The 25,533-nt window shown below is 34.4% G+C and overlaps 1 protein-coding gene and 1 pseudogene across 1 annotated transcript; one reads left to right on the top strand and one right to left on the bottom strand.

Annotated features, from left to right (window-relative positions):
* The first annotated feature begins 303 nt into the window (after positions 1–303).
* ALB (albumin) lies at positions 304–16,466 on the top strand. The gene is made up of 15 exons (XM_016154022.2): positions 304–433; positions 1,118–1,175; positions 2,012–2,144; positions 4,268–4,479; positions 5,053–5,185; positions 5,922–6,019; positions 7,460–7,589; positions 8,538–8,752; positions 9,933–10,065; positions 11,183–11,280; positions 12,318–12,456; positions 13,083–13,306; positions 14,201–14,333; positions 14,937–15,004; positions 16,292–16,466. The coding sequence occupies exons 1-14, from the start codon at positions 355–357 to the stop codon at positions 14,976–14,978; spliced, it is 1,827 nt and encodes a 608-aa protein (XP_016009508.2). The 5' UTR covers positions 304–354; the 3' UTR covers positions 14,979–15,004; positions 16,292–16,466.
* A 3,816-nt stretch (positions 16,467–20,282) lies between these two features.
* Positions 20,283–25,301, bottom strand: LOC107515332 (annotated as a pseudogene).
* Between the last annotated feature and the right edge of the window lie 232 nt (positions 25,302–25,533).

Below are 25,533 nucleotides of genomic sequence, written 5' to 3'. Positions count from 1 at the left end.
TTAAAACTAAAATATTCAAATGGTAAATCACAGATAAAGAACATGATAATAAATAATTGATAGGGATTGTTTATATTCTTAGGTAACATTTGGTAAGATGTTTTACATAACGTTATGAATTGACAAGGTCTTGTAGGGGAATGAGTTCCAGATGGCAAACATATGCAAGGGATTTAGTCAAACAACTTTTTGGCAAGAACATTATGAATTTTGTAAACAGTTGGGAGTCAAAGAAACACAAAGATGAGTCTAGTTAATAATCTACAATTATTGGTTAAAGGAGTATATTAATACTAATTTCCCTCCATTTATCTTACCTTTTATCTTCTTTCAACTCCACAAGCCTTTGCCACAATGAAGTGGGTAACTTTTATTTCCCTTCTCTTTCTGTTTAGCTCTGCTTATTCCAGGGGTGTGTTTCGTCGAGATACACGTAAGAATTCTATTTTTCTATTGTTCCAATTTATTTTATTTTCCTAGTAAAAGGAAGTTTCAGTAAACCCTGCATCTTTAAGGGAGTTTTCCTTAGCATTTATTTCTAGACTATCATAGTATTTTGTATTTGTGAACACTTAGGAAGTTATTAATATATTTCTAATCTCTTGCATAAAAAATGGTGAGAATTGTTTATTAAATGTAATTTTATTTTGCAGCTGAAGGAAATTAAATTAATTTAACCTTTACAGAATATAGTTAAAGATAAAATTCATAACTCCAAAATCCCAAAGCTCTATTCATTGCACCTTGATGTAATAAAAAACAAAAAAATCTGTGTTGTTAATCTTATAAATAGAACATGTGTTTATATTTTTCCTATCAAACTGTCCTCTCAGTAGCTGTTAATATGCACTAAGAGCATTAGAGCTTATCAAAGTTTGTATATAAAGCTATAAATCCTTAACTATTTTAATGATTTTTCAAACATTATCATTGGTATTGAATAACTCTTCTGTTTAAAAGCAGAAGCAGTCCACCATCATCCTAAGATTTTCTGTAGGGCTCAGAGCCCAGTATTTTGGAGCAAATGAATATATAAGTCAAATAGAGAAAAACATAAAAAGTAATATCATAACCGGTTGTTTTCATCAATTTTTAACAAATCTTTTTTTTCCCCTAGACAAGAGTGAGATTGCCCATCGGTATACTGATTTGGGAGAAGAACATTTCAGAGAACTGTAAGTTAAAATACTAGAGTCAAATTTAATGTTGTAATAACATTGTTTGTTTTTCTAAAGTTCTCACATTCCTGTCATCGAAGTCCAGACTCTAAAACAGTACTCTACTATAGAATTTTCCGCAATGAAGAAAATATTCTTTATCAATGCTGTCCAATATGGTAGTTATTGGCCACCTGTGGTTATTGAATACCTTACACCTGTGGTTATTGAATACCTTACCTGAGGATCACGAATTAATTAATTATATTTAATTTTAATTTACTTAACTGTATATAGTCACGTGTGCTGATGGCTATATATTAGAAAGTTAGCTTAGGATGATGGGAAAGACTTTCATATATGGTTCCTTTCACAACACACTTATTAATTCCTTTCCCTAGCAAATAGATCTATGGTTTCTTGAGAGCACTTTAATATTTTTTAATCGAGTAAATGAGAAAATAGTTTATTCTTTAAAGGTCAATCTCATTCTATAGCTTGATTAAATGAAGTATGTGTGTGGTTTTTTTGTTTGTTTGTTTTACATAGCCAGAGGGACTATGTAATGCCCCTTGTCTTAACAATTAGATCTATTTAGAAAACATTATGCTTGCTTGCTCTGTATGTGTGCATCTACTCATGCACACACACTTATTTAAACATGACAGAAATACATATTCTCTTTGCTTAGAAAGCCACATATGCTTGGTTAGGCATCAGATAATAGCTGATACGAATAGGCTTTCTGGATAATAATATGTATAAATATTGATAGCCAATGTTTTCTCTAACATAGCAACCTACTTTACACTAAAATTTTATTATACCACATTTTTCCATTTCCTTTGTTTCAGGGTGCTGATTTCCTTTTCTCAGTATCTCCAGAATGGCCCATTTGATGAATTTATCAAATTAACAAATGAAGTAAATGAGTTGGCAAAAACATGTGTTGCTGATGAGTCAGCTGCAAATTGTGACAAGTCGCTTGTAAGTACATTCTGATTTTGAATATTAGTTCTTCTTTTAAGTTATCTTGAGCATTTCAAAGGAAAAAAATTCTATTTTAGTTTTCTCAGTTATTACTAAATGACCATATTTGTAAGCAACACTCAAAAGTGTGTAGAGCTATCGTTTTTCCTAGCTATACCCATACTTTTAAAAACATATTTTATTATTAAATTTATTGGGGTGACATTAATTAATTAAGTTATATAGCTTTCAAGTGCACAGTTCAATAATATTTCATATATTTATTGCCTTGTGTGTTCACTAACCCAAAGTCAAATCTCCTTCTATCACCTTTTATTTGATTCCCTTTACCCTTATTTACCTCCCACTCCCTTTGCTTCTGGTAACCACTAAACTGTTTTCTATGTTTATAAGTTTTTTTATTTTTTTGGTCTTGTTTGTTTGTTGCTTTCAGTTTGATATCATACATAGAAGTGAAATCATATGGTTCTCAATTTTTTATGTTTGACTTACTTCACTTAGCATGATTATCTCAATATTGATCCATGTTGTCACAAATGACAGTATCTCATCTCTTATGGCATGAAAAAACGCTCAACTCATTAGCTATTAGGGAAATGTAAATCAAAACCACAATGAGATACTATCTCACACCTGTTAAAGTGACTATAATCAACAAGACAAGTAATAACAAGTGTTGGAGAAGTTGTGGGGAAAAATGGAACCCTCATACACGGCTGGTAGAAATGTAAATTGATACAGCCACTATGGAAAATAGTTTGGATGGTCCTCAAAAAATTAAATATGGAATTATCATATAACACAGCAATCTCTCTTCTGGATGTTTACCCCAAAAATTTGAAAACATTTATCTGTAAAGATATATGAACCCCAATGTTCATTGCAGCATTATTCAAGGTGCCAAAACATGGAAACAACCAAAGCGGCCTTCAATAGATGATTGGGTAAAGATGTGGTACATGTATACAATGGAATAAAAACATTTCTTTATTGAGACCACACGGGATGGCCATATTGTATTTAAATGGAAATTTTCCATCTGTAAAGTCTCTTTTTAGAATCTAAAGTTTGATGTCTTTATATAGAGGCTAATAGAAATAGTATGTTTTTTAATCTTCAGAAAATGCTCAACTGATTTTTGTGCTGATTTTCTTACCTGGGTAAAGTAATAGTGCAACTATATTTTCCTCATTTTAGGGATAGTCATATTTTTACATTTAATAATATATTGAGGCATTCATTTCTTTTAAATGACTTTGAACTTTTGATATTTTCAGAAAAGTTTTTAATGCAAGGAGGGGATAATGTTTCTTTTGCCATTGGATTTATATATACTTCTCTGGGGGCATGTCCATTTTTTATTTATCACTGAAGTCTTTTCTGATTTTATATCTTTTTATATGTATCTCTTCCACAAGCCAGAATCAGTACTTTAACTCCACACAATGTCATGGCTCTAAATATGAATTTTTAAAAAAGGATTTTTTGAAAATTAATAAATTCTGTCTTGAGTAGTTTATTTTCCCTGGAGTTAAAATTACTTTCATAATAAATATTAATGGAAATGGACAGGATTAATTTAATGGAATGTTCATTGAGGCAACTAATTCTAGAACAAAGAGATCTATATTTTAATGTAGTAACAATTAATATATAGTAAATTGTGTTACTCCTCAGTTTTGGAATGGTATCTACCAAAAAGTTGGATGTCTCACAAAAGGGCAGATCAATTGAGAAACCATCTGAACCCTTTCCTCCCTAATGGGAATTCACCTGATAGTTACAGGATTATTTTCATTTAATTTTTCTATTGTGATTGCTCCTTTAGTCTTTAGCCTCAGGTGGAAGTTAGAGTAATGCTCATTCCTTAAAGCCATTGGCTGTCTTTTTGCTTTTCTGTTTTATCCACTATAACTAATAGTATTAGTTAACTCTTTAAAAATTAAACATACTTTGTCAAATCATGGGAAACTCTCTAAATCTGAGAAAAAAGTGAACTTTTATATGATTTTCTAAACAAGATATTTCTAACCAGAATATTACATTTTTAATACTACTCTTCATGTGTACAGAAAATAAAATACTGCCTACCAATTTGAAGCTTTCTGTCTTCCATTTAGCATACTATTTTTGGAGATAAATTGTGTACAGTTGCTTCTGCTCGTGAGACCTATGGTGAAGTGGCTGACTGCTGTGAAAAACAAGAACCTGAGAGAAACCAATGCTTCCTGAAAAACAAAGATGATGACCCAAACTTCCCGAAACTAGTGAGACCAAGTCCCGAAGTTTTGTGCACTGCCTTTCAAGAAAATGATAAAAAGATTTTGGATACGTAAGTAATCAGATTTTTATACTTCAAAATTATGAATAGGTTGACTCACTAGACAATTACTATAATAAAAATGTTTTCAACATTAAGACTTAGAAGCTTTTCTAATGAAGACTTAGAAAACTGTTTTTTTCTAATGACAGTTTTCAAAGAGGTAATATTTGATACTATAAAATTTTACACAATAAAAATTTTATCAAAGGTCTTTTAGAATTCACTGAAAAAGAATAGGATCTGTATAAAAATTGAGATTGACATGTATTAAAACATTATGAAGATACATTTAGTTATTCTCAGAATTAATTTTATTTTAGTCAATTATATCATAAATAACTATTTTGCATGTGTTTACATGTATATGTGTGTGTGTGTGTGTGTATATATATATATAAAATTTAACCTTTTTATTGACTAAAGAATGAAATAGGCAAGATCGTCTTGTGCAAATAGTGCTTAACTGATAAATTAGATGTCTTCTAGTTTTGGAGTCTCTGAGGAAAATGTTGATTATAATTGTTTCTTAATACCGTTTGCTATAGAAAAATGACTGCCTGTTCTTCTTTTTTAAAAATTTAGTTATTTATATGAAATTTCCAGAAGACATCCTTACTTTTATGCCCCAGAACTCCTTTACTATGTTAAAAAATATAAAGAAATGTTAGCAGAATGCTGTCAAGCTGCTGATAAAGCTGCCTGCCTGACACCAAAGGTATGTCCTAGAAGAAGAATAAAAGAACCAGTTCAGCCTCAAACCTCAGATCTGGGGCATCTTATGGCTAGATTAGGAAACATAATCCTCTGATATAAACTTGTTTATCTGGTCGAAAAAGCCTTCCTCACTCTTATCCACCCCAAGGATCTTTCACTCTCTCTGAAGGCCTCCGACATCCTCATTTTCTCCTTTTAAGTTTTGCCAAAGTGGATTCGATAAAGGGAATTACTGTGTATGTCTTTAAATTTTCCTCTTTTCATGGTGCTGGTCACTATAGTGAAATATAGAAACTTATTTGTAAAATTGCAAAGCAAAGGGCCACAGTTTTGTTTATCTTTCTCTGAGAATTCTTTACTAGGGAGGGACTTCAAAGTGGAGAATTTCACTGCATCTGGTAGCCTGGGTTTATTCATTCGTTTCATAAATTAAGAAGTCAGTAAAATTATATTCCCAGGGATATTAGTGCACTCTGTTCTTACCACTTTCACTTTAGTTCCCTTTTAACTGGCAATGCCTATATACTGGTTCTTAGCTAGCTGAAGCTTCCACTATAACCAGACTGATTCTTCCTTTTCCTAGAGAGCAAAATAATTATTTGCCACTAGTGAGTCCTTGGGAATTTAAGTGTATATTATCTCTTTAAAATTTAATTTGGTATAGTCTCACCTGAACTTATGAAGGTGTGTTTCATGTAGAATTTTAAAAAATGTTTTCAAAATGATTTCTTTTTCAGGCAGATGATTTGAAAAGTAACCTACTGGCTTCAGATGCCAAACAGAGATACAAGTGTTCCAGTCTCGAAAAATTTGGAGAAAGACCTTTAAAAGCATGGTAATTTAAATTTAGTTTTGTACTTTATAATGTAAATAATGATGATCAGTTGATGAAATCATATATTTATGTGGCTTTTCACGCTGTGCTTTCATAAACATTTTTTTGGTTGTCTAAAAAGTAGAAATTTAACAGAAGTGAAAATCATAGCATAGATGGCAATTTGTCCTTTTTTTATCACATTTTTTCAAGATAGTCAAAGATTTTATTTACAAAGACTAGGGATCTTATTTTAATGGTACACTATTTTCATAGAGTTCTCCTCAGTGTCTTTTATTTATTTTTAACTCACCCTGCCCTCTGCAATTACCTGGAAGTGTCTGCTTGTCCTTTTATGTTCTGATCATTAAATTCAGCCATCAGGATTACTCTTCATTTTTCTCATAGCTTCAGCTTTGTTCTTCTTTTCTTATTTTGCCTGGGTCTCTATTTTTATATTATATTACTTAGTTGGTTCTAAGAGTATCCTTCATTATCTGAGCCAAGAACTCAACACCCCACCCCCATTCCTCACTTGCTAGTCAACAATTAATCAAAACAAACAGAGGGTAAAATGAATAGACATTTTGCAAAGTCTCTAGAGACTGTCATTTGAGCTATCTTTGCCTGTCGTCTCTACCATCTATACCACCAAAACCAACCAAATAAATAAAACAGCCCCAATGTGAAACAATACACAGTTAAAAATGCCGTGCGTGATTGGTTTGGGGGAAGAAGTAAGTAGCTTTTATCAGATTTAGGCAACTCTGAAATGATTTGTGAAAGCATGTGAATATTAACCTTTTATATCTTGTCATGCGGCTTAGAGATTGTGCTAAACGAATTTCTTGGTAATAGCATGCTTAATCAAACTCCCTAATTTTGCAGAGGTTATGAAATTTCTCTTATCAGAGTCCTTCAGAAAGTCAGGAAGAATGAATTTTAATTGGTAAAAATATAACTGGAGTTTGTATGGCACTTTCCAGTTTATAAAATGCTTTCATGTGTATTATCTAATTTAATCCTTACAACAATCCTTTGATTATTCAGGCTGTTGTGACTCTTTAGGGGCTGAAGCTCAGGTTGTCTAAGTAATTTACCTAGGATCACACTGCTAACATGCAACAAAGTCAGATCTGGAAGTCAGATATGGACTCCAAACACAATGCTTCTTAGTATACTACCTCTTTTAGAATTTCTCTTTGATTTCCGACTTTATGAATCGCTGGACTTCTTTCTATCCACCATACGCTCGTATAATGGCTAATTCTAGCCTATGGAAATATTTCGTCTCAAGATAACTCGGTTCAGAACTAGCAGTAAACAAGAACTAATAAATTTTACAAATTATTTCCATGTTATTTTGTCCTGAATTTTCTTGTTATGAGTACTACTTTCCTAGTGTTTTCACATAAAATATTGCATGTTTATAAAATTTTAGTGGGGGAATTTTCTTTTTAGGACCCTGGCTGTCCTGAGCCAGAGATATCCCAAGGCTGAGTTTATGGAACTTTCCAAGTTGGTGACAAGTATTGTCAAAGTCCAAAAGGAATGCTGCCATGGTGACCTGCTTGAATGTGCAGATGACAGGGTAAGGAATCTCAGTATTCTCTTTGGTTGGTAACTTACATGCTTCAGTTGGTAGAAAGGATTTGTTTAGTGTAATAAGTGACAACTGACAGTGAATTGAAATTGCCTTCTATGCCTAATCTGCTCAATCCTTTTCGTGTGTGTGTGTGTGTGTGTGTGTGTGTGTGTGTGTTGTAAATCTAGCTATCTCATTCACTAAGTGATTTGATAAACACATTCACTAATTTTTAATACTTTTTAGTCATATTCTAAGAGAGAACAAAGGCTTAAACTGAAGTAGAACAGCTAAGAAGGTAGATTTCTAAGTTTTTTGGGGGAGTTGGATAGAATTGAGGAAGAGCTGGTACCTAAAGAGACTTTTGGAAATTATGTAATTTTTCCCTCTATAGTTTACCTTAATTAACTCTCCATGTTAAACAGAAAAATATTTAGCATGATATCTCTTTTCTCAAAACTTAAATATACGACAAAATACCAGAATCCTAATCTCTCAGAACACTTTCTGGAAAATTTAAGGTAGATATTTTACATGTGTAAACAGGGCCTGTGACTATGATCTTGACTATATTTTTCAAAAATCACACTCTTTATTTAGTTATTTGGTTTCAAAATGCCTGCACTTAATTTAAAGGAATGTTTGGGAAAATAGTACTGGATTTTAATTTAAAAATTGAATACCTTAGCAATAGAGATATAAAATTAATAAATAACTGATACGGGCCCCTGTTACTGAGTAGTATTTTATTCAAGTGGAAATGTTTTAGTAGTTCTATCTGAAGTCTCCAGGTTTAGGAGCATGGACAAAAATGTTCACAGAAGGCAGGTTGGTATGTGTATGGTCTTAGAATACAATAGATGTGTTCTGCCACCATAATAAAAATCTGAAGAGAAAGCGGGAAAGTGTAGAGATGTCAATTTATGTTGAACAATTTTCATCAACTGTTCATAGGAAGAAGTTATCAAGTATATGTGTGAGCATCAAGATTCAATCTCTGATAAACTGAAGGCATGCTGTGATAAGCCTCTGTTGGAAAAATCCCATTGCATTCTTGAGATGGAAAATGATGAGAAGCCTAATGATCTGCCCTCATTAACTGATGATTATGTTGAAGATAAAGAAGTTTGCAAAAACTATAAGGAAGCAAAAGACGTCTTCCTGGGCACGTAAGTGGATGACGGATTACCCTTTCATAGCCTTTATACGGTCTGAGGATTTGGGAGCTATTCTAGGCTTTCGTTTAGAGTTGTTACTGTTTCCGTGTTGCCTACAATGCTTTTTTATCTTTTACTCTCCCAGGCTTTATACTTTTTGGAAAAAATTAATTAGTTACAAAAAATTGTCATAAAATAATAACTTGTTCATGGCAAAAACTCAGTCAATAGAGAAGAGTATAAAGTAATAAGTAAACTTTCTACTTTTACCCAACCCTCATTTCTTACTCTTTAGGGATATTTCTGGAAATACCTCTAGAATCATTATGTATACATAAATTATATACATATTTATTTATTCATTCAAAGATTATATCTTAAACAACATACATATGTGAATATATGTAATACATTTTTATATCTATCTATCTATCTATCTATCTATCTATCTTTCTATCTATTATACATGTACCTATCTGATGGCAGCAAAGAAGTATAAAGAGATGTATAGAGTCTGCTACCAAGTGCTTTATAATTTTTTGAAAATACCAAAGTCCAGTAGCATGGGAAGGTAGCATACAATTAAATGAGAAAATAAATGATTATATATATATATATATATATATATATATAGTAAATGTGGTGATAAACTTTATGTTTTTATTCTTAAATTATAATAGTATTCTGTGCACTAAATAATATTTCATAAAATTGTGAACCCTTCAAGATTTCACTCATACAGAGAGGAAAAAGAAGAATTTAAGAATATATCTTTGTTTATCCAGCAGAACTTTTTTGAGGTGTAGTCTAAATCAAACGAAATATACATAATAATAACAGGTGTCATCAAACATTTAATATGTGCTAGACAGTGTGTGTTATGCAGAGGTTATGTCATGTATTTCTCACAACTACCTTATGAAATAGATACTATTATTATCCTCATTCTAAAGAGGGGAAAACTATGGCTCTGAAAGTTTTAATAAATTGTCTAAGATAATAGAATAAATGGCAGAGCCAGGATTTGAATAAAGGTAGCTTTAACTCTGAACCCCAAGCCCTTAGCCCCCAAGCTTTACTGCATGCAGTTTAGTCAAACTGAGATATTAGGGATGTATTACTTTGTGGTTATTTATGTGATTTGTTTTAATTATTTGTCCAACTAAATCTATTTTATTTTCATCTTAATTAGGTTTTTGTATGAATACTCAAGAAGGCATCCAGAGTACTCTGTCTCAATGGTATTGAGGATTGCCAAGGAATATGAAACTACACTGGAGAGGTGCTGTGCCACTGATGATCCTCATGCATGCTATGCCAAAGTGGTAGGTTTCTTGAAGGAATAAAAAATGTAACTTTGGGTGATTCCAATAACAAGAAAGAAAAATAATGCAAGAATGGAAGATGTTATATGGTGCAATGTAGATATTTTATTAAGATGGTTTAAATTCTGTGCTCTTAAACATTTTAGGGAAAAATAGCTTTTAATAAAATGGCTAATAAAACAAAGAATAGTCTAGAGAAAAAGATCTGAAAAGAGCAATTTCTAATTCCATGAAATCTTGACCATGCCTTTTCTCTTTTTTATACTCCTGAGAACAAAATAAGATAAAGTGAATTTAAATGTAGAAGAGATTTAACTTAGATATATAGTTAATATGATTCCAAGACTTATCAGCTATCAAGAATTAGTATCTTAAGGGAAGTTGTGAAATCTATTCACTTAGAATATTTTCAAAATTTTTTGAGAAGATTTAGGAATGGTTTTACAAGAAATTAAGTAAGGAGAGGAAATATGTTTTGGAGAATTTTTAGTACACTTAGCTGTGCTAAAATAGGATTTTAGCATGTTTAGGATAGTTAGAATTTTTAACATACATAGTGGTTTCGAAGCTTTAGAATTAGAGGAAAGTCATTCTTTACTCTACCAAGAACCTGCTATGTACCAGATACCACACTGGAACTGATGACGAAGGTAAAATCTCTTATTTCAGAGAACTCAGGATCCAACTAAAGAGTTGGCTTAATAATAATAATACAATCATAGCTATCATTTATTGAGATATTACCATGTTCCAGGCATTGTTTTAGTTTCATTAGCTCATGCAGTTTACAGAGCAATTTTCTGAGGTGAGTACAATTTTTATCCCCATCTTAGAAGTAAGGTTTCTAAAACTTGGCAATTAGGAGTAAAGTTGCATAACTAGGAAATGAATCGGATGGCCTGGCTCAAACGCTAGCAGTTACACTCCATAGCCTGAATATTCTTAATCACTTATACTGTGGAGTTTGGATGTATTGTAATATATTTGACATCAAAGATCTATTTATATGGCTTCGGGAAGAAAAGAAGAAGGATCTCATTCTGTCTATAGGGGTTAAAAACAGCCTGCATCTGGTCCTTTGGTGGAATCCTATACATGCAATTCTTTTACCTTTCAGTTGGATGAACTCCAAGTTATTGCGGATGAGCCTCAGAAGTTAATAAAAAAAAAATGTGACCTTTATGAAAGCCTTGGAGAGTATCGCTTCCAAAATGCGTATGTATTTTATTTACCAATTTTTTTCTTGATCAACCTGTAATTACTTAAGACTTAATATAGAGACCACCTGTTACAGAGCTTTTAATCATGAAAATATATTATATATCTCTAATCCCTCTACACTTAGAAAGACTGGAGAAGGAGAGATGAAACAGTTGATGAGATGGGACGAAGAAGCTTATATTTGAGTGCAGTTTAAAAAATTAGCCTCTTGAGACTGGGAAGGAAAATACCAAATCTTGGGATATAGGAAGTGAAGATACCCTTTGAAGGTTAAGAAATACTTTTGGAGCAAACAAAAGACAGCGATGCTTTATAGAACAGGAAATAGTTGGCCTCGAATAGCAGTAGCTCAAGAAGTACCGTCATATATAAGTTGATAGACTAATGTCCTGATCTAATAAAGTCTTATCAAGAGAGGTAAAGACAATAAGGGACATATCATTAGGTATATATTTATTGTTCAAAATATACCTATCAACACTCTTCTAACGTTGGTGCTAGAGATAACAACAATGAATAAGTCTCTTCTCTTAAGTAGATTACAGTCATACATTGACTTTCAGTGGTGTTTGGCATTCTTAGTTAATGATTTTTACATCCTAGATACCATGCCATGTTGATTGCATATTTTATTTCTTTTAATCTTGCATTGTCCTTATTGAGTCAACTATATTTCTACAATTTTGTAGATGAGGAAATTCATCCATATCTTTCAAATTTATCACAGTGCTGATATACATTAAGCTCTCAGTGGCTTTATTAAAAGAAAGAAAAAAATGGTAAATATATTAATGTCTCTGAACTATAATAAGTCACTTACCTATGATTATACAGGCTTAACTGGTTGTTAAGGATCAGGTCTTCCCCCACACTACTCCACCAACCTAGAGATAAAGATAATTTTATGAATGGAAAATCATTTAAATTAATTTTGGCTAAGTGTTTTCTGCTTTACCTACTATGTTAGGGAAAAAAACCCAAAACAACCAGTTTCTTGCCTGGCTGAAAAAATACGGACTGTTTTGTTACAGGCTCATTATTCGTTACACCAAGAAATTGCCCCTAGTGTCAACTCCATCGATTCTGAAATTCGCAAAAGAAGTAGGAAACTTGGGCGGCAGATGTTGTAAACGCCCTGAATCCAAAAGATTGGCTTGCGCTGAAGACTATGTGAGTCTTTTAAAATACAATAAGTTAATAATGATGAATTTTTTGCCTTTGGATAAAGACAAAGCTAACTTTCAGAAGCAGGAGTGAAATAACATGTGCATATTAGTATGCGCACATGTATGTGCATGTGTGTGGTAGTGGTAGCCAGGACTTAGTAGTCACTTATATTATCCTAACCATCAGAATGAGTATTTAGATAAAATTCCAAAGATGATAAATTGTTTTGAAAAAATTCCATGAATTTTCAATGTTGTATCCTGTCATTTAAAACATTTTTACTTCCTTTGGGATTTTTCCCTTAATGTGTCAGTATAAGATTGTTTCCTCCCCACTCCAACACATATCTTAGGACTCAACTCAAATTATTTTAATCATTTATTCTCTCAAATGAGAATATTTAATTCTCATTTAGACATATTTAAAAGAGAAAAGACTTTTATATATCCCTTATTATCTGTAGTTCTAAACATAAGCAAATCACTGTCTCAAATCAACCTTGGATTCAACGTTGCTAGTTAAAATTCAACATTTTTTTTTTTTTTTTTTGGTCCATAGGAAAGTAGGACTTCATGGAAAACTTTTAATTATGCTTCTTTTTAATTTCTCTTCTCCTCACTGTTCTTTAGATGTCAATGACCCTGAACCGGTTGTGTGTATTGCACGAGAAGACACCAGTGAGTGACAAAATTACCAAATGCTGCTCAGGCTCCTTGGTGAACAGACGACCATGCTTTTCTGCTCTGGAAGCCGATGAAACATATGTCCCCAAAGAATTTAATGCTGAAACATTCACCTTTCATGCAGATGTATGCACACTTCCCGACGATGAGAAAATCCTCAAGAAACAAATGTGAGTATTTCGTTATTGCATGCATTCATAGTCTTGATAGATAGAACTGTAAATTGAAATGAGTAACTTTTTCTGAAACAGTGTGATTATTATATTCCTTAGAAAGATGAAAGTGTCAGTAACAAAATGGATAAGTTTTTGTTTTCTTAACACATCTAAAAATACAAGTTCTTTGGCTTGACTTCCTACTGTTGTCACAAGGGGTTAGAAATGCAACATCAAGTTGTTATCATCTCTGGTGTGTTCTGATCATAGCCATAGACATAAGAGTAATATTGCAAAACCTATTGTGCCCACATGACTCTTTCTAGCACTATCTTCAGCAGATATCAATAAAAGAGAACCACCAGCTCCCATGAGTTTGGATAGTCTTATTTTCCACTATTTACTTTGAATGAGCCAAATTTCAAAGATCAAATGTAAAGATTTTCATATTAGAAACTTTTAAATGGAGTCCAAGATAATTAAGCTCTTAAGCATCATTTCTAGCTCTTAAATTGCTATAAACTTTAATATGGTTTAACTTCCAAAATCTAAATAATTTATAAATGCAATTATGTAATCTTTTCCAAAGATTTAACTGAAAAGAGATTGATCTATTGGTTGAGATTTATTGACACTACAGATTTTGAGCAGTTTACATTGATGATTTCATTTGATCCTTCCACCAATCCAATGAAGGTAGATTTTATTTTCCTCATACGCAAATGAGGCTATTGAGGTTTAGAGTGGTAAGCCTAGGTATCAAGGTCAGAGTTAACTGGCTCCAAGACTTACAATCTCAAACAACAAAGCTACTGTCTTCATTATCTCCATTTTCTTTTTTTTTATGCGAGCAAACTTTTTTCTGTTTTCTTTTTCTTTTTCTTTTCTTTTTTTTTAATTCAAATGCAGTGCACTTGTTGAGCTGTTGAAACACAAGCCCAAGGCAACTGAGGAACAACTGAAAACTGTTATGGAAAATTTCTCAGCTTTTATGCAGAAGTGCTGCACAGCTGATGACAAAGAAGCCTGCTTTACTGAGGAGGTGCTGTAGTTGTCTTCATTTTAATATGTCTAATTTCCTTTGCTGTTGCGTTTGATCAAGCTAAGGCTTAGGGGCTTAAGTACCTGAAAAATACTTTGTACATGTGGGACAGGAATCTTATTTTACATACAGTTGTCTCACAGAATGACTTAAATAGCTCTTGTATGCTGCACTGGAGCATATTATTAAATGTTTGTAAGGTTGTGATATTTATGAATAGAGATAGAAATATTTGGAAGTTCTGAAATCTTTTGGTAGAGGTAATCATTAAACCAAAACATTAACTTATTTAACTATTTTCTTTAAAAGTGATAGTTTGTGATTTGATTGAATCTAATCTTATAGATTAGTAGGGAAGTTTATATTCAAATGTCTGAATCATTTAATATTTCCCCCCTATGACTGGGCGATCATTTTTATTCCTTTGAGGTAATGTATTTCAGTAAGTTTCCTTCTAGAGATTCTAGTACTAAACTGGAATTAAAGGATGCAATGCATATAAAATTACTTTGTAATCACCAATGGCTATATAAATGTTATATTTTTTTTCTAATAGTGATGCTAATATTTTCCCCAAATCTGTCATTTCTTTTTTTTATTCAGGGTCCAAAACTTGTTGCTTCAAGTCAAGCTACCCTTGCCTAAAAATAACACAATCACAAGCATCTCAGGTAACTATACTCTAGATTTTTCTTTAAAAAGTAATTGTAATAGTTATCATTAAAATAGCAAAGATCGAGCATTTGCTTAGAGCCATATAGACCAGTGACCACCACTGTTCTAAACTCCTTATATGTATTAACTTATTTAATTTTAAAAATAGTTCCTTGAGTTGAGTTCCATTATTATTCTTTTTTCAAATGAGAAAATGAAGGCTCAGATCAATGCATAGGTTAAAGAATTTACTCAAGGATCACCCAGCTAGGGAGAGTTGGAGCTACAATTAAAAATTCAAACCAGAGCTTGATAGTTAATCATGGTCCTGTTCTGATCTAATGTGACAGACACAGCAGAGAGAACCATTCAACTAAGCAATAGCTCAACAGTGGGATACTTCAGGTAGTAGGCTGGGTGATATGAAAGTACATTTTTGTAGGTTAAAAAATGGTGAATGACAATGATTTTATAAAATTCAACCTAATAGCTCAATAACACATTAATTTCATTGGAGAATATGATAGACCCACCTTATGCACACTTCTACTTAATAGCAAATAATCTGCTATGAAGTTTCCTGTGTGTCCACATGCTGAGTTTTAATAGAATTTTCTCTCCTTATGACAAAAAAGTCCCACTTTAAAATTCAGAAGTTTAACCATAAATGTGTTTTATGCATTTTGGTTATAATATTTTATGGGAAATTAAAAAATAGACTGAACTTTCCTTTTCAAAACAAATGTCTAATTACTTTTTAGCATAAATTATTTTCATACTTTCCAAACTGACTATGATATCCGTTTCACTACTAGATTTTAATTTACTCTTTGCCTACATGATAATGCCTGCATATTGTGCATTTAGGCAAGAAAGCAACTTTGCATCTCTGGAAATTTTATAATTTCAAAAAAGTGATTTGTTTTAGTCCTAAATGACAAGATTTTCTTCTTAAGGTTCTAACTTGAAGAAGACACCTTGTTTGTTTATAATTAACTTAGGTAAGAAATCGGTGTTAAGGAAATGACTTTGAGGCATGATGATGAAAGCCTGTGACTTTAAAGCCTGAGGATTCTGATGACATCAGTGTTGAAGAGATGACTTTATAGAACTTATTAGGGTGTCCTTTCTCTTAGCCCAACAGGAGAATTCAGCTGCCACAAGTCTAGGGCAAGCTTGAATTATTTTCATTGGTGGAAAGTGCAGAAAGACAGTCTAAGCAATTTGGCATTCACTTAAATAGGTCTGAAAAGCACATGCCATTCTACAAGCAATATTAATATTTGTCTTTTTGTTTTTTTCAGCTTACCCTGAGAATAAGAGATAGAAAGATAAATGAAGACTCAGAGCTTATTCAACTGTTTTTCCTTCTTTTTGGTGTCAAACCAACAGTCTGTCTAAAGAATACAAATTTCCTTAAACATTTTGCCTTCTTTCTCTGTGCTGAAATTAATAAAAAATAAAAAGAATCTAACATAATGGTTCAGGACTGCTGTTTTTTAAGAATGGTTCCCATCCAGAAAATTTTGTTAAGTTCTGTGAAAGTCCCACTGTTTTCTCTTTCCCTACTTTAGCAAAAGACTTCTAGTTTCTAATGGACTAATTAATTAAAAGAAGCATTGCTACTCTTCTGGTTATGAATTACAACCATTTAAAGTAATATTTTAACTTGTGATAATTCGGAATAAAAGGATAAAGATTGTGGTATAGGTAAGGCATATAAAACAAGGCTTTTCCTTACTACTAGTACTCAGAAATGTAAGGAAAAAAGAAGGTAGAAATGATTATAAGGATAGTTAATTGAATGGGGAAAAATACATTGATTCTAGAAGAAATTTAAGATAGTTTACGATGACAATATATGAAGACTGTAAGAAGTTTAACAAATTTGGAAAGGGGGATTAGGAGAACTGGACAAAAGTATAGTAACAAGTGATTAAGGTATATTGAATTGAGGAAGTACAAGAGTTCGAGGGTAAAATTTTCTTGTAAAACTTAAGATGTTAATCTCAATATTGGGCCTCTTTTCCCTATTCCCAGTGGTAACCACTGATATCGGACCATTGTCTATGAATTTACATACTTAAAGTCATTTATAGCCTTGTTAGTTTGCGTATTTTAAAAATTTTTATAGAATTAGTTTCATACTATACATGCTATTGCACAACTTGTTTATTTTGTCCCTAATAATAATGCTTTGTAGTTTAATTTAAGTATGATGTTTACAAAAGATTTTTGTACCAAGTTAAAAAAATGTCCTTCCACATCTGGAATGTTACCTTTCACACTGTCCCTCACCCTTTCCTAACTGCCACTTTGGCCTTATGTTGACCGAAGATTCCACAGTTTTGCAATCTTCACAAAGGTTGGAGAAGGCCTAGAAGGAAATGGGGTACTTGTTGAGGGTCCCAGAGACAGACCTAAAAATGCTTGAGTCAGGCATTTCCACACAATTGGACCCATATGGGACTATGTCTGGGCACCCTTACCTGGATGGTATTGTAGTCTAGACACTAAAGATAGAGTTAAAACTTTTGGAGAAAGACATTGCAAAAGGCAGGACTTCTGGAGCTCAGCTTTCCCGACTTACTGCAGAGTCAATCAGATTCCCAGAGTTGATCAGACACTTGAACCTAACAGTGGTCCAGAAGCCCATGGCACACTGTGGTTCTGAGACGACAGCCTGACAAGTGCATTGTTCTGGGTGTCTGGTTTTCACAGTATGGCTTTTGCTATACAATGGGGGAGACTGGGCCACCAGAATGGTACAAATGCACTGTGTGTGTGTGTGTGTGTGCGTGTGTGTGTGTAAGTGTGTGCGCTCGCGATGTGTTCCAATCTTCTATCAAGAGATACATGATCACTTAATACCAGGATGTTAAAATTTAGCACTTGGTTAAGGTAGTGGTTGCCAAGGCCCTCCACCATAAAGTTATTATTTTTCCCTTTCTATATTTAATTTTGGAAGCAAGTCACTAAATCTAGCTCACACTCACAGGGAGGGAGAGAGGAGATGAAGCTCCTGGAAGGAGGAGTATCAACATATACATTAACAATTTTTTTTAAAAAAAATTCATCGCATCGTTTATTTATTTATTTATTTATTTATTTATTTATTCATTCAATTATTTATAGCACTATAAACTCATGTATATTTACTTTATACTTTAGGTTATAAACCAATGCTATCTTACTTATTTTGTGACTTTAATCATTCCAGTTTTGGCTTTTGGGGGTTCTCGAATTGGTTGTTTGTGTACCCCTGACGTATCCCTAAACTTTGTTTTTTGAATGCTTCTTAAACTTCTGGCACTATGAGATGCTCCAAGCTTATCTTGCATTTTTCTCAGCCCCAGACCTGGAAATCACTATTTCTTCAAGGAGCCCTGGTTCTGTCTAAACAGAATAGGATTAGAAACAAAGTTCTGAGCACTGGGTGTGCTCTTTGATAATGGTGTATCGCTGCTTCTGGACTGTTTCATTGAACAGGGCTAAGAAATGTAGGTTTGTATACTAATTCATATATATACACATATCTGTATTTATTTTTGTATCTATCTGTCCATCTTTCTGGCTAAATATGAACTCATACTGATCTCTCTGACTCTTCTCAAGTCTGCTCAAGTGTTCGCTCAGGTCTTTCCCCCTTGTTTATTTGTAACTTCCTTCTTTGACAGTGAAAAACCTGACTCCCACTTTCTACTATCCATTTACTTATTTGTTCAACCCCAGGATACATGTGAAGGAGTTTTAGAATACAACCAGAATACAGTGTTTATGTACAGTTCCTTTTGTCTTTAGTCTTATAGTTTCTAGTTGAAACAACGTTTTTCAAAGTGAATTTGGGGTTTGAGCTGCTGACTGACCTTTGGCATGGTTTGTATGTGTGGGTAGCTCTTTCCTGTCTGTGTTCCAACAGGGCATCCTTTGTCAACAGGACACAAAGGTGGCAGGTATCCTTTACCCAGTGTGCTCCCTGACACTGGCATCCAGGGTGGTCACTCCAATTCCTCCACAAACTTTACATCAAGTGTCATGCAGTCATCACAGATGAACATGTCTATCTCTTTCAAGGGCTTTAGAGGCGATTGCTCTGTGATGCCCCTGGGCCCATCCAGTTGATATCCTCTTGCCTCTGTCAATGCAGTCATATTGTACTCTCCTGGGTTGGTCTTGAGCCCTGCCAAACATGCCTCCAAGAAATTGAATCACTCTTCTTGCTTCACCTATTCTCCCTGTTGGTGGCTGTATGTGGAAGGCCAAGGTACAGCTAACAATGAAAGAGATCATATTCTATAAATGCAGCGATTATGGTCTAAGAATTCAGGAGAAAACACAGTTGGAAGATGTGTTTATGCTAAGGAAGGCATAATAGTAAATTTAAGATGACCAGGGACTTGAATTTGTGGTTACCATCAATGAAGAATAGCGATAAATTAAGAGAGCTATTGGGAGCCAGAATTCATGGTGACATGATGGATGGTGCATCATTGTGAATAATGATATAACCAGTATTAAATTAAATAAATAGTAATAGAGAACTATTGAGGCAAGATTTATTGTTTTTTTTTTTTCAATACAAACAGGCTCCAAAGAGCCATTGCATCATGAGTAATAACAGAACTGTTGCCTTCTTCTTGAGAGAGCAGATATAAAATTAGCCAGAAATGAGATGCACTTGATAATAAAGAGGAGAGTACCAATAAAGAGATGGTAGCCAGACCTGAACAAGAAGTTATGGAGCCTGGACATTAGGAAGAATCTTTATGTGCACAGATTGGACAATAAACAAGTATGTAAGTATCATTTCTCTACTCATTTTTCAAAATCTTAATTGATAAATTAGTACACTTCACATTGGCCCGTGCTGGTGTTGCATAAATCCAGGGAACATCATTAATGCAGAATACAATGTCAAGGGTGCCCCCACTGCTCAGGCTGCTTTCGGTCCCAGGAAAAATCAGGACTAAACCTTTACTTCATACAGAATTAGAGGAGTGACACCCCCCAGCAGGGAGACTCTTCCCAGCTTTTCTTCCTGATTAAAAACACCAAGCAAACTAGCAACACACAAGCCCAGTGCCAGCTCTCTTACACTTTCTAACCCTTGGCCTTAAATCCAACAGAATTTTTACCAGAAGTCAGATGAACAGGGAAGGGCAAGGTAAAGAGGACAAGATTTCCAGGGGACCAGTAGAATGGCTTCCACCCCCAAGTGGGAGTCGGAACACAAGCCACTGAGTGCTGGGTGGAAAGCACATGGGACCAGACTGACAGCGGGGACTCCAGTCCTGGTTAGCATGCGCACTTATGTGCGTAGATACAGGCTTTGCAGCTGGGGCATGTGTGTGTCCCATCCTTGAAGTCATTGATGAGGCAGGGGAATCAAGCAGCAGCCGAGACGATGCCCCATGAAGCAGCAAACGATGCTCAGCATGAGATTAGGCCAGTCTTATAGGAGATCTTGGTGGTGATGGCCTGCTGGCAGTGGGGACACACTGTCTATATGGGTGTGCCCTCAAAGGTCTCTTTCTGTAACACTGTCACCATGGTGGCCCATGAAGGGACCAGGACCATAGCAGTGTGGCTCCCAGGGTCAGGGTAGGGCCCTGGTGGGTAGGCCCCGGCCAATAGTCTGGAGCAGGATAGAAACCTGGATACATGTGGGAGCCATCTGCATTCATATGTGGGGGAATGAAGCCAGGTTGGGGCACTGGGGCACTAGGGGGCTCATAGGGGGCCAATGTCTTCAAGGGGCAGCAATAAGCCCTATGGAAGCTGCATCACAGCTGGAGAGGTATGGCTTGAGCTGGGCAGGGCTTCACTTTTCTCCTCCAGGAGTCAGTGGGGACTCCAGGATAAGGAGGGGGAGAGTGCTTAGACACCTCTGCATCTCCCCCTGGACCTTGAGAGGCAAGGCACCCAAGGCCAAGCGAATGCCAAGAACCGCAGGGGTCTAAGTGCTGGGAGTTCCAGACCCTCAGCCCCACTGTGCTTATAGCTGGAATTTAAACACACATGGTTCTGACTCTTGAGAGCAGGCCTATTTAATGATATCAGTAATTTATTTATCTTTCTCTTCAACTAGATAGCTTTTCTCACCAAAAGGGACTGTTAATTAGAAGCCCATGTTTCTCTTTTGGCTCTTACCATAACCTGATGCATAATGAGTATTTAATAAAAATTAGATAAACAAATTGATTTATATTATGCACTATAAATATTCTAAACTACAAATCACAGAATCTAGTCTTATAATATCCTAGCCTTCCAAATAGTAAATACAGTAAGTTGAATTTTATGCAAATTTGAATCATGCTTTAAGATAATAATAATGGGACAATCTATTTAAAAAATGCAAAATAATGAAAATTCTCTCAAATTAAAGTACATAAAGAATTGCATATTCAAAACTGATAAACCTAGTAATGTTCCATTTTTGTATCAGTTCGACTGATCTAAAATTATCCAGATTATCCTTGTTGTGTGAGTAACTGATGAATAAATGCATGAATACTTGCATGACACTAAAGTAAGTCTTTAGCATTTTGGATATATCTTTTGGAAAAGGTAGAATCATGACTAATGAAAGATTTTATGTTAATAAAATGTTACAGGTGATGGTTGATAAATAGGTGGATTAGTATATGAAAAATACTGCGTGCAAATGAACAGATGACTTTTTCATATTTACTCTTTACAGCCATTCAGGTCTTACTCAGGTCTGAATATTTGTCACAAATTTTCTTCATTTATTCACTTAGTCAGTTGATATCTGGACCTTAGGGACTGGTTCCTTAAAAAGCTAGCCTTAAGAATTTCGAGGGAAGAATTGAATTAACGAGCAGTAGTACTGAAGAGTAAGGAGCGGTACCACGAGGCTTGTTGTAAGTGACAGAGAGTGGAAGCATCTGGGTCGGTGAAAACCCTTACCTACCTCAGGTGGAATAATTTGCTTGGTGATTTGAGGAGCTACACAGTTAAGTATCAGGAATCATAGACATCTTCCAGTGATGGAAGGAGACATCAACAAGGCAGATATACTCTAAAGTTTTAGATAATCTTAGTCCACATTTTTGGGCATGGTATTAGGGCAAGGGGCTATAAGGGAGCAGAGTGTAGAGTTTGTTCCAGTGCCTGTTACAAAGAATATGTGCCAAAATAATCCCTTTATTAAAAAAAAAATACAATAAGAAAAAAAGTAGAATATCACAAAAAATACCCAGGTATTAGCTCCACTGCTTGTTTCCAGTGCTGAAGTTGTGGGTCTTTCATATTTAGAAACGCATTGAATGAGAGTGCTGGCCTCCCTAACTTTGTGATGGGGTGAATAACAAAAGCATTACTTGAGACAAAACTGATTCAACACAAAAATGATTGCAAGGTATCGAGGCCGGGAATGGAGATGTGCTCTGACCCATTTTATTAACTTTTTTATGACAGAAGTGTAAGGCCACAGTGCCATCCACTCACAGATTCTTACTGCCAACAGAATACTGGCAAGCACATATGTTATTCTTCTTTAGGAACAAAAATATCAAGCAGCATTTCTCTAAAGAGGAATTGTTTAGAAATGTAGTCTATGTTCTGGAAAGCAGCAGGCTTTGCTTAAAAACAATAAATAATAATTCCAGTTTTTTATTCCATATGTTTCACATGAAAGAATGTATATTTACATAGGTGTGTGTGTGTGTGTGTGTGCGTGTGTGTGTGTGTGATAGTCTGCTTAGGGTGCCATAACAAGATACCATAGACCATGTAGCTTAAACAACAGAAATTTATTTTCTTACATTTTTGGAACCTGAAAAGTCGAAGATCAAGTTTCTTTAAGGGTTCACATTGGGGGTTAGGACTTCAACATATGTATTTTGGGAGAACAAACATTTAGCTCATAATAGTCTATGAAATCCTTGGACCAAGAGGGAGGGTTTTCTGAATCTCTTATGACAATCAGACATCTCTCAACCTTGCTGAAGAAAGGGACTTTCCAGTAATTATGCTGATGATGGCATAAGACCAGCGACTTCCTTTGTCATTTCTCATACCTTGTCATTGCTATAGAAGCTAGGAAGAGAGGGTTTATAATATTTCCTTATCAGAGAAAGTATATATCATTACAAAAAGGTATTGATATAAGATAAAACAAGCCTCTCCATGTTTGATTCAAGTTCCTTGATACAAACTTGTGTTGGGGTTTTTTTTTGAAAAAGTGACTGAAGGGTAACCAACACAGGGCTTATGACAAAGAAGAGATAGCATGTAAAGGAGAGAGGATAAAGCCTAGGTAAAGATAGACTTTTGCGATACCATGAAATAAGAGTGGGAAGTGCCAAGGATAAACACAAGCAGTACTCCCTGATTCCTGAATTCTTAGAAATTTGAAGAAGGTGGTGGTGGTAATTCTGGTTGCTCTCCATAGATGGGATCAGCATAGGACTGAAAGTAATAAATCTAAAGGGACAAGAAGACCCTCTTGGCCTGGAGGACATTCTTCCTCCTAGAATGTGAATTCTATGTGCTCTATGGAGTGTTTTAAGCTCTATAACTTGTGACCAGACTCATTAGCTTCCACTGAAGACTCAAGGCACTGTTCACTTCTCAGAATTGTCCCAGGGCCTGAATTGTCCCAGGGCCTCTAGATCCTGAATATCAGAGAAAATATAAATGCAAACATTTTAGTAATGTTCTGCGGTGAGAAGGATAAAAATGAATGAGTGAGGACAGTTAGTGATCCTGACTACAACAATCTAATTCAGCGCCATTCATTTTTCACTTAAGGCTCTGCTTTGTGTCAGACATTCTACTAGGCACCACAGGAGTCACAAAGATGAGCCCTTGAATCCACGAAGTCACCTATCTAGGAAGAATTACATAAAGTTATAAGCGACTGTGATATAAGTTTACATGAGAAGTACCACGAAAAAGCAATCTAAAACGTGTTATGAGTTGTCAAAAATTAAGAGGGTTATACTCTAGTTAGGGAGTAATCAGATATACATTCACAAAGAATTATTTTATAGAAAACTTTAAGTATGAATAAAGTTTTTTAGAGCATCAATGAGGAAGGGAAAAAAAGATAAAAGAAACAAACAAATAAACTTTCATAAAACCAACTACTTACACCAACCAACAACAACAACAAAAATGGATCCCAGAAAGAATAAGTCGTCCAGCATTATCCGAAGAGATGGCATTTTCTAGCAACCATATGTATAGTTTAACTTCTGTGAAGATAAGAGTATATCTAATATTTAATATTAATAACAATGCTAATCATAGAAGTAATTATTATCTTTTTAAAATGTCTGTCAGGTTATCAGATACTTGAAATACATGATTTCATCTATATCTAAAACAACTTCAAGGGAAATATTGTTTTTATTATATATGTGAGGAAATTAAGAACCAGAGTGATTAAATCATTTGTCTAATTTTATACAGCTTTATGGCTAATAATTGACATAGCCAAGATTAGAATCTGTCTGATACCAAAGTCCAGTTTACTGTGCTTTGTTGCTTCTGAGCACTTTCATAGATTTATGAAAAAGTAAACAAAGTCAGAATTAGAGCAATGGAAAAGCTTTTGATGTGAACTATGTACTTAGACTAAACTTTGAGCAAAGACACTTACAGATCAAGGGTTGTTTGCAATTAGTAGACAAACTCTGGTTCAAAGCTCCTCTTTAATGCTTGTCTCTTAAATCTTGATGTTCCTCCGGGCCCTCTTTTCACTGCAATCTCTCCTCCAATCACATGGCTACAATAACTCTCTACAAGACGATAATTTCTAAATTTCTGTGTACAGCTAAAATTAAGAAACACTATTCAAATGCCCATTTTCTCCACTTCAAGTCTTAAAGACACTTCAACATGCAAACCCCAGTTTTCTGCTTAATAATTACACTAAGTCAACAGGCATAAAACAGGACTATTTGAGTAAACTGGTCTGTCTTAAGCTCAATATAGCCAAAACTGAACATGTATTCAGTAGGTAAGTTCTTTTGGTTTTATCTCATTCATACCACTTAACTTCACCCACAACTCTCATTTCCTTTTAGCACTACTTCCATCCAGGCCACCTACTGGATTATTGCAAAAACTTCCTAGTTTGTCTTTTTATCACAATTTCATCCCTCTCTGTAGCAAGAGAGATGTTTTCAAAACACAACTGTAACTTTTATTAGCTCCCTTTTGTAGTCTTCCTTTATGTACATTTTCCCAGACACTCTCCTTTCCCCCTTCGTTTGGCTCGCCTCCAAATTTTTTCCAGTCTCCAATAAGATGTTACTTACTCTAGGAAGTCTTACCTGACATCCTTCAAAGATGTCAGGTGTTTCTCTTTTCACTTCACTTATCACTATATCTATCATACTACATTATGATTGCTGACATAACTCTCTCCCAAGAGCAGGATGGTGCCTGCTTCTTATTGCTGATTATTTACATCAAATTGTAGTGCCTGATATGCAGACTCACCTTTTTGTTGAAAGAATAAATAAAACTCCATCTATTAAGTACTACTCTGTGCAAGGCCTTGTTCTTACCC

Source organism: Rousettus aegyptiacus, unplaced genomic scaffold (assembly GCF_014176215.1).
Source record: "Rousettus aegyptiacus isolate mRouAeg1 unplaced genomic scaffold, mRouAeg1.p scaffold_m13_p_10, whole genome shotgun sequence".
NCBI lineage: Eukaryota > Metazoa > Chordata > Mammalia > Chiroptera > Pteropodidae > Rousettus > Rousettus aegyptiacus.
This window is presented reverse-complemented; position numbering and strand designations above follow the sequence as displayed.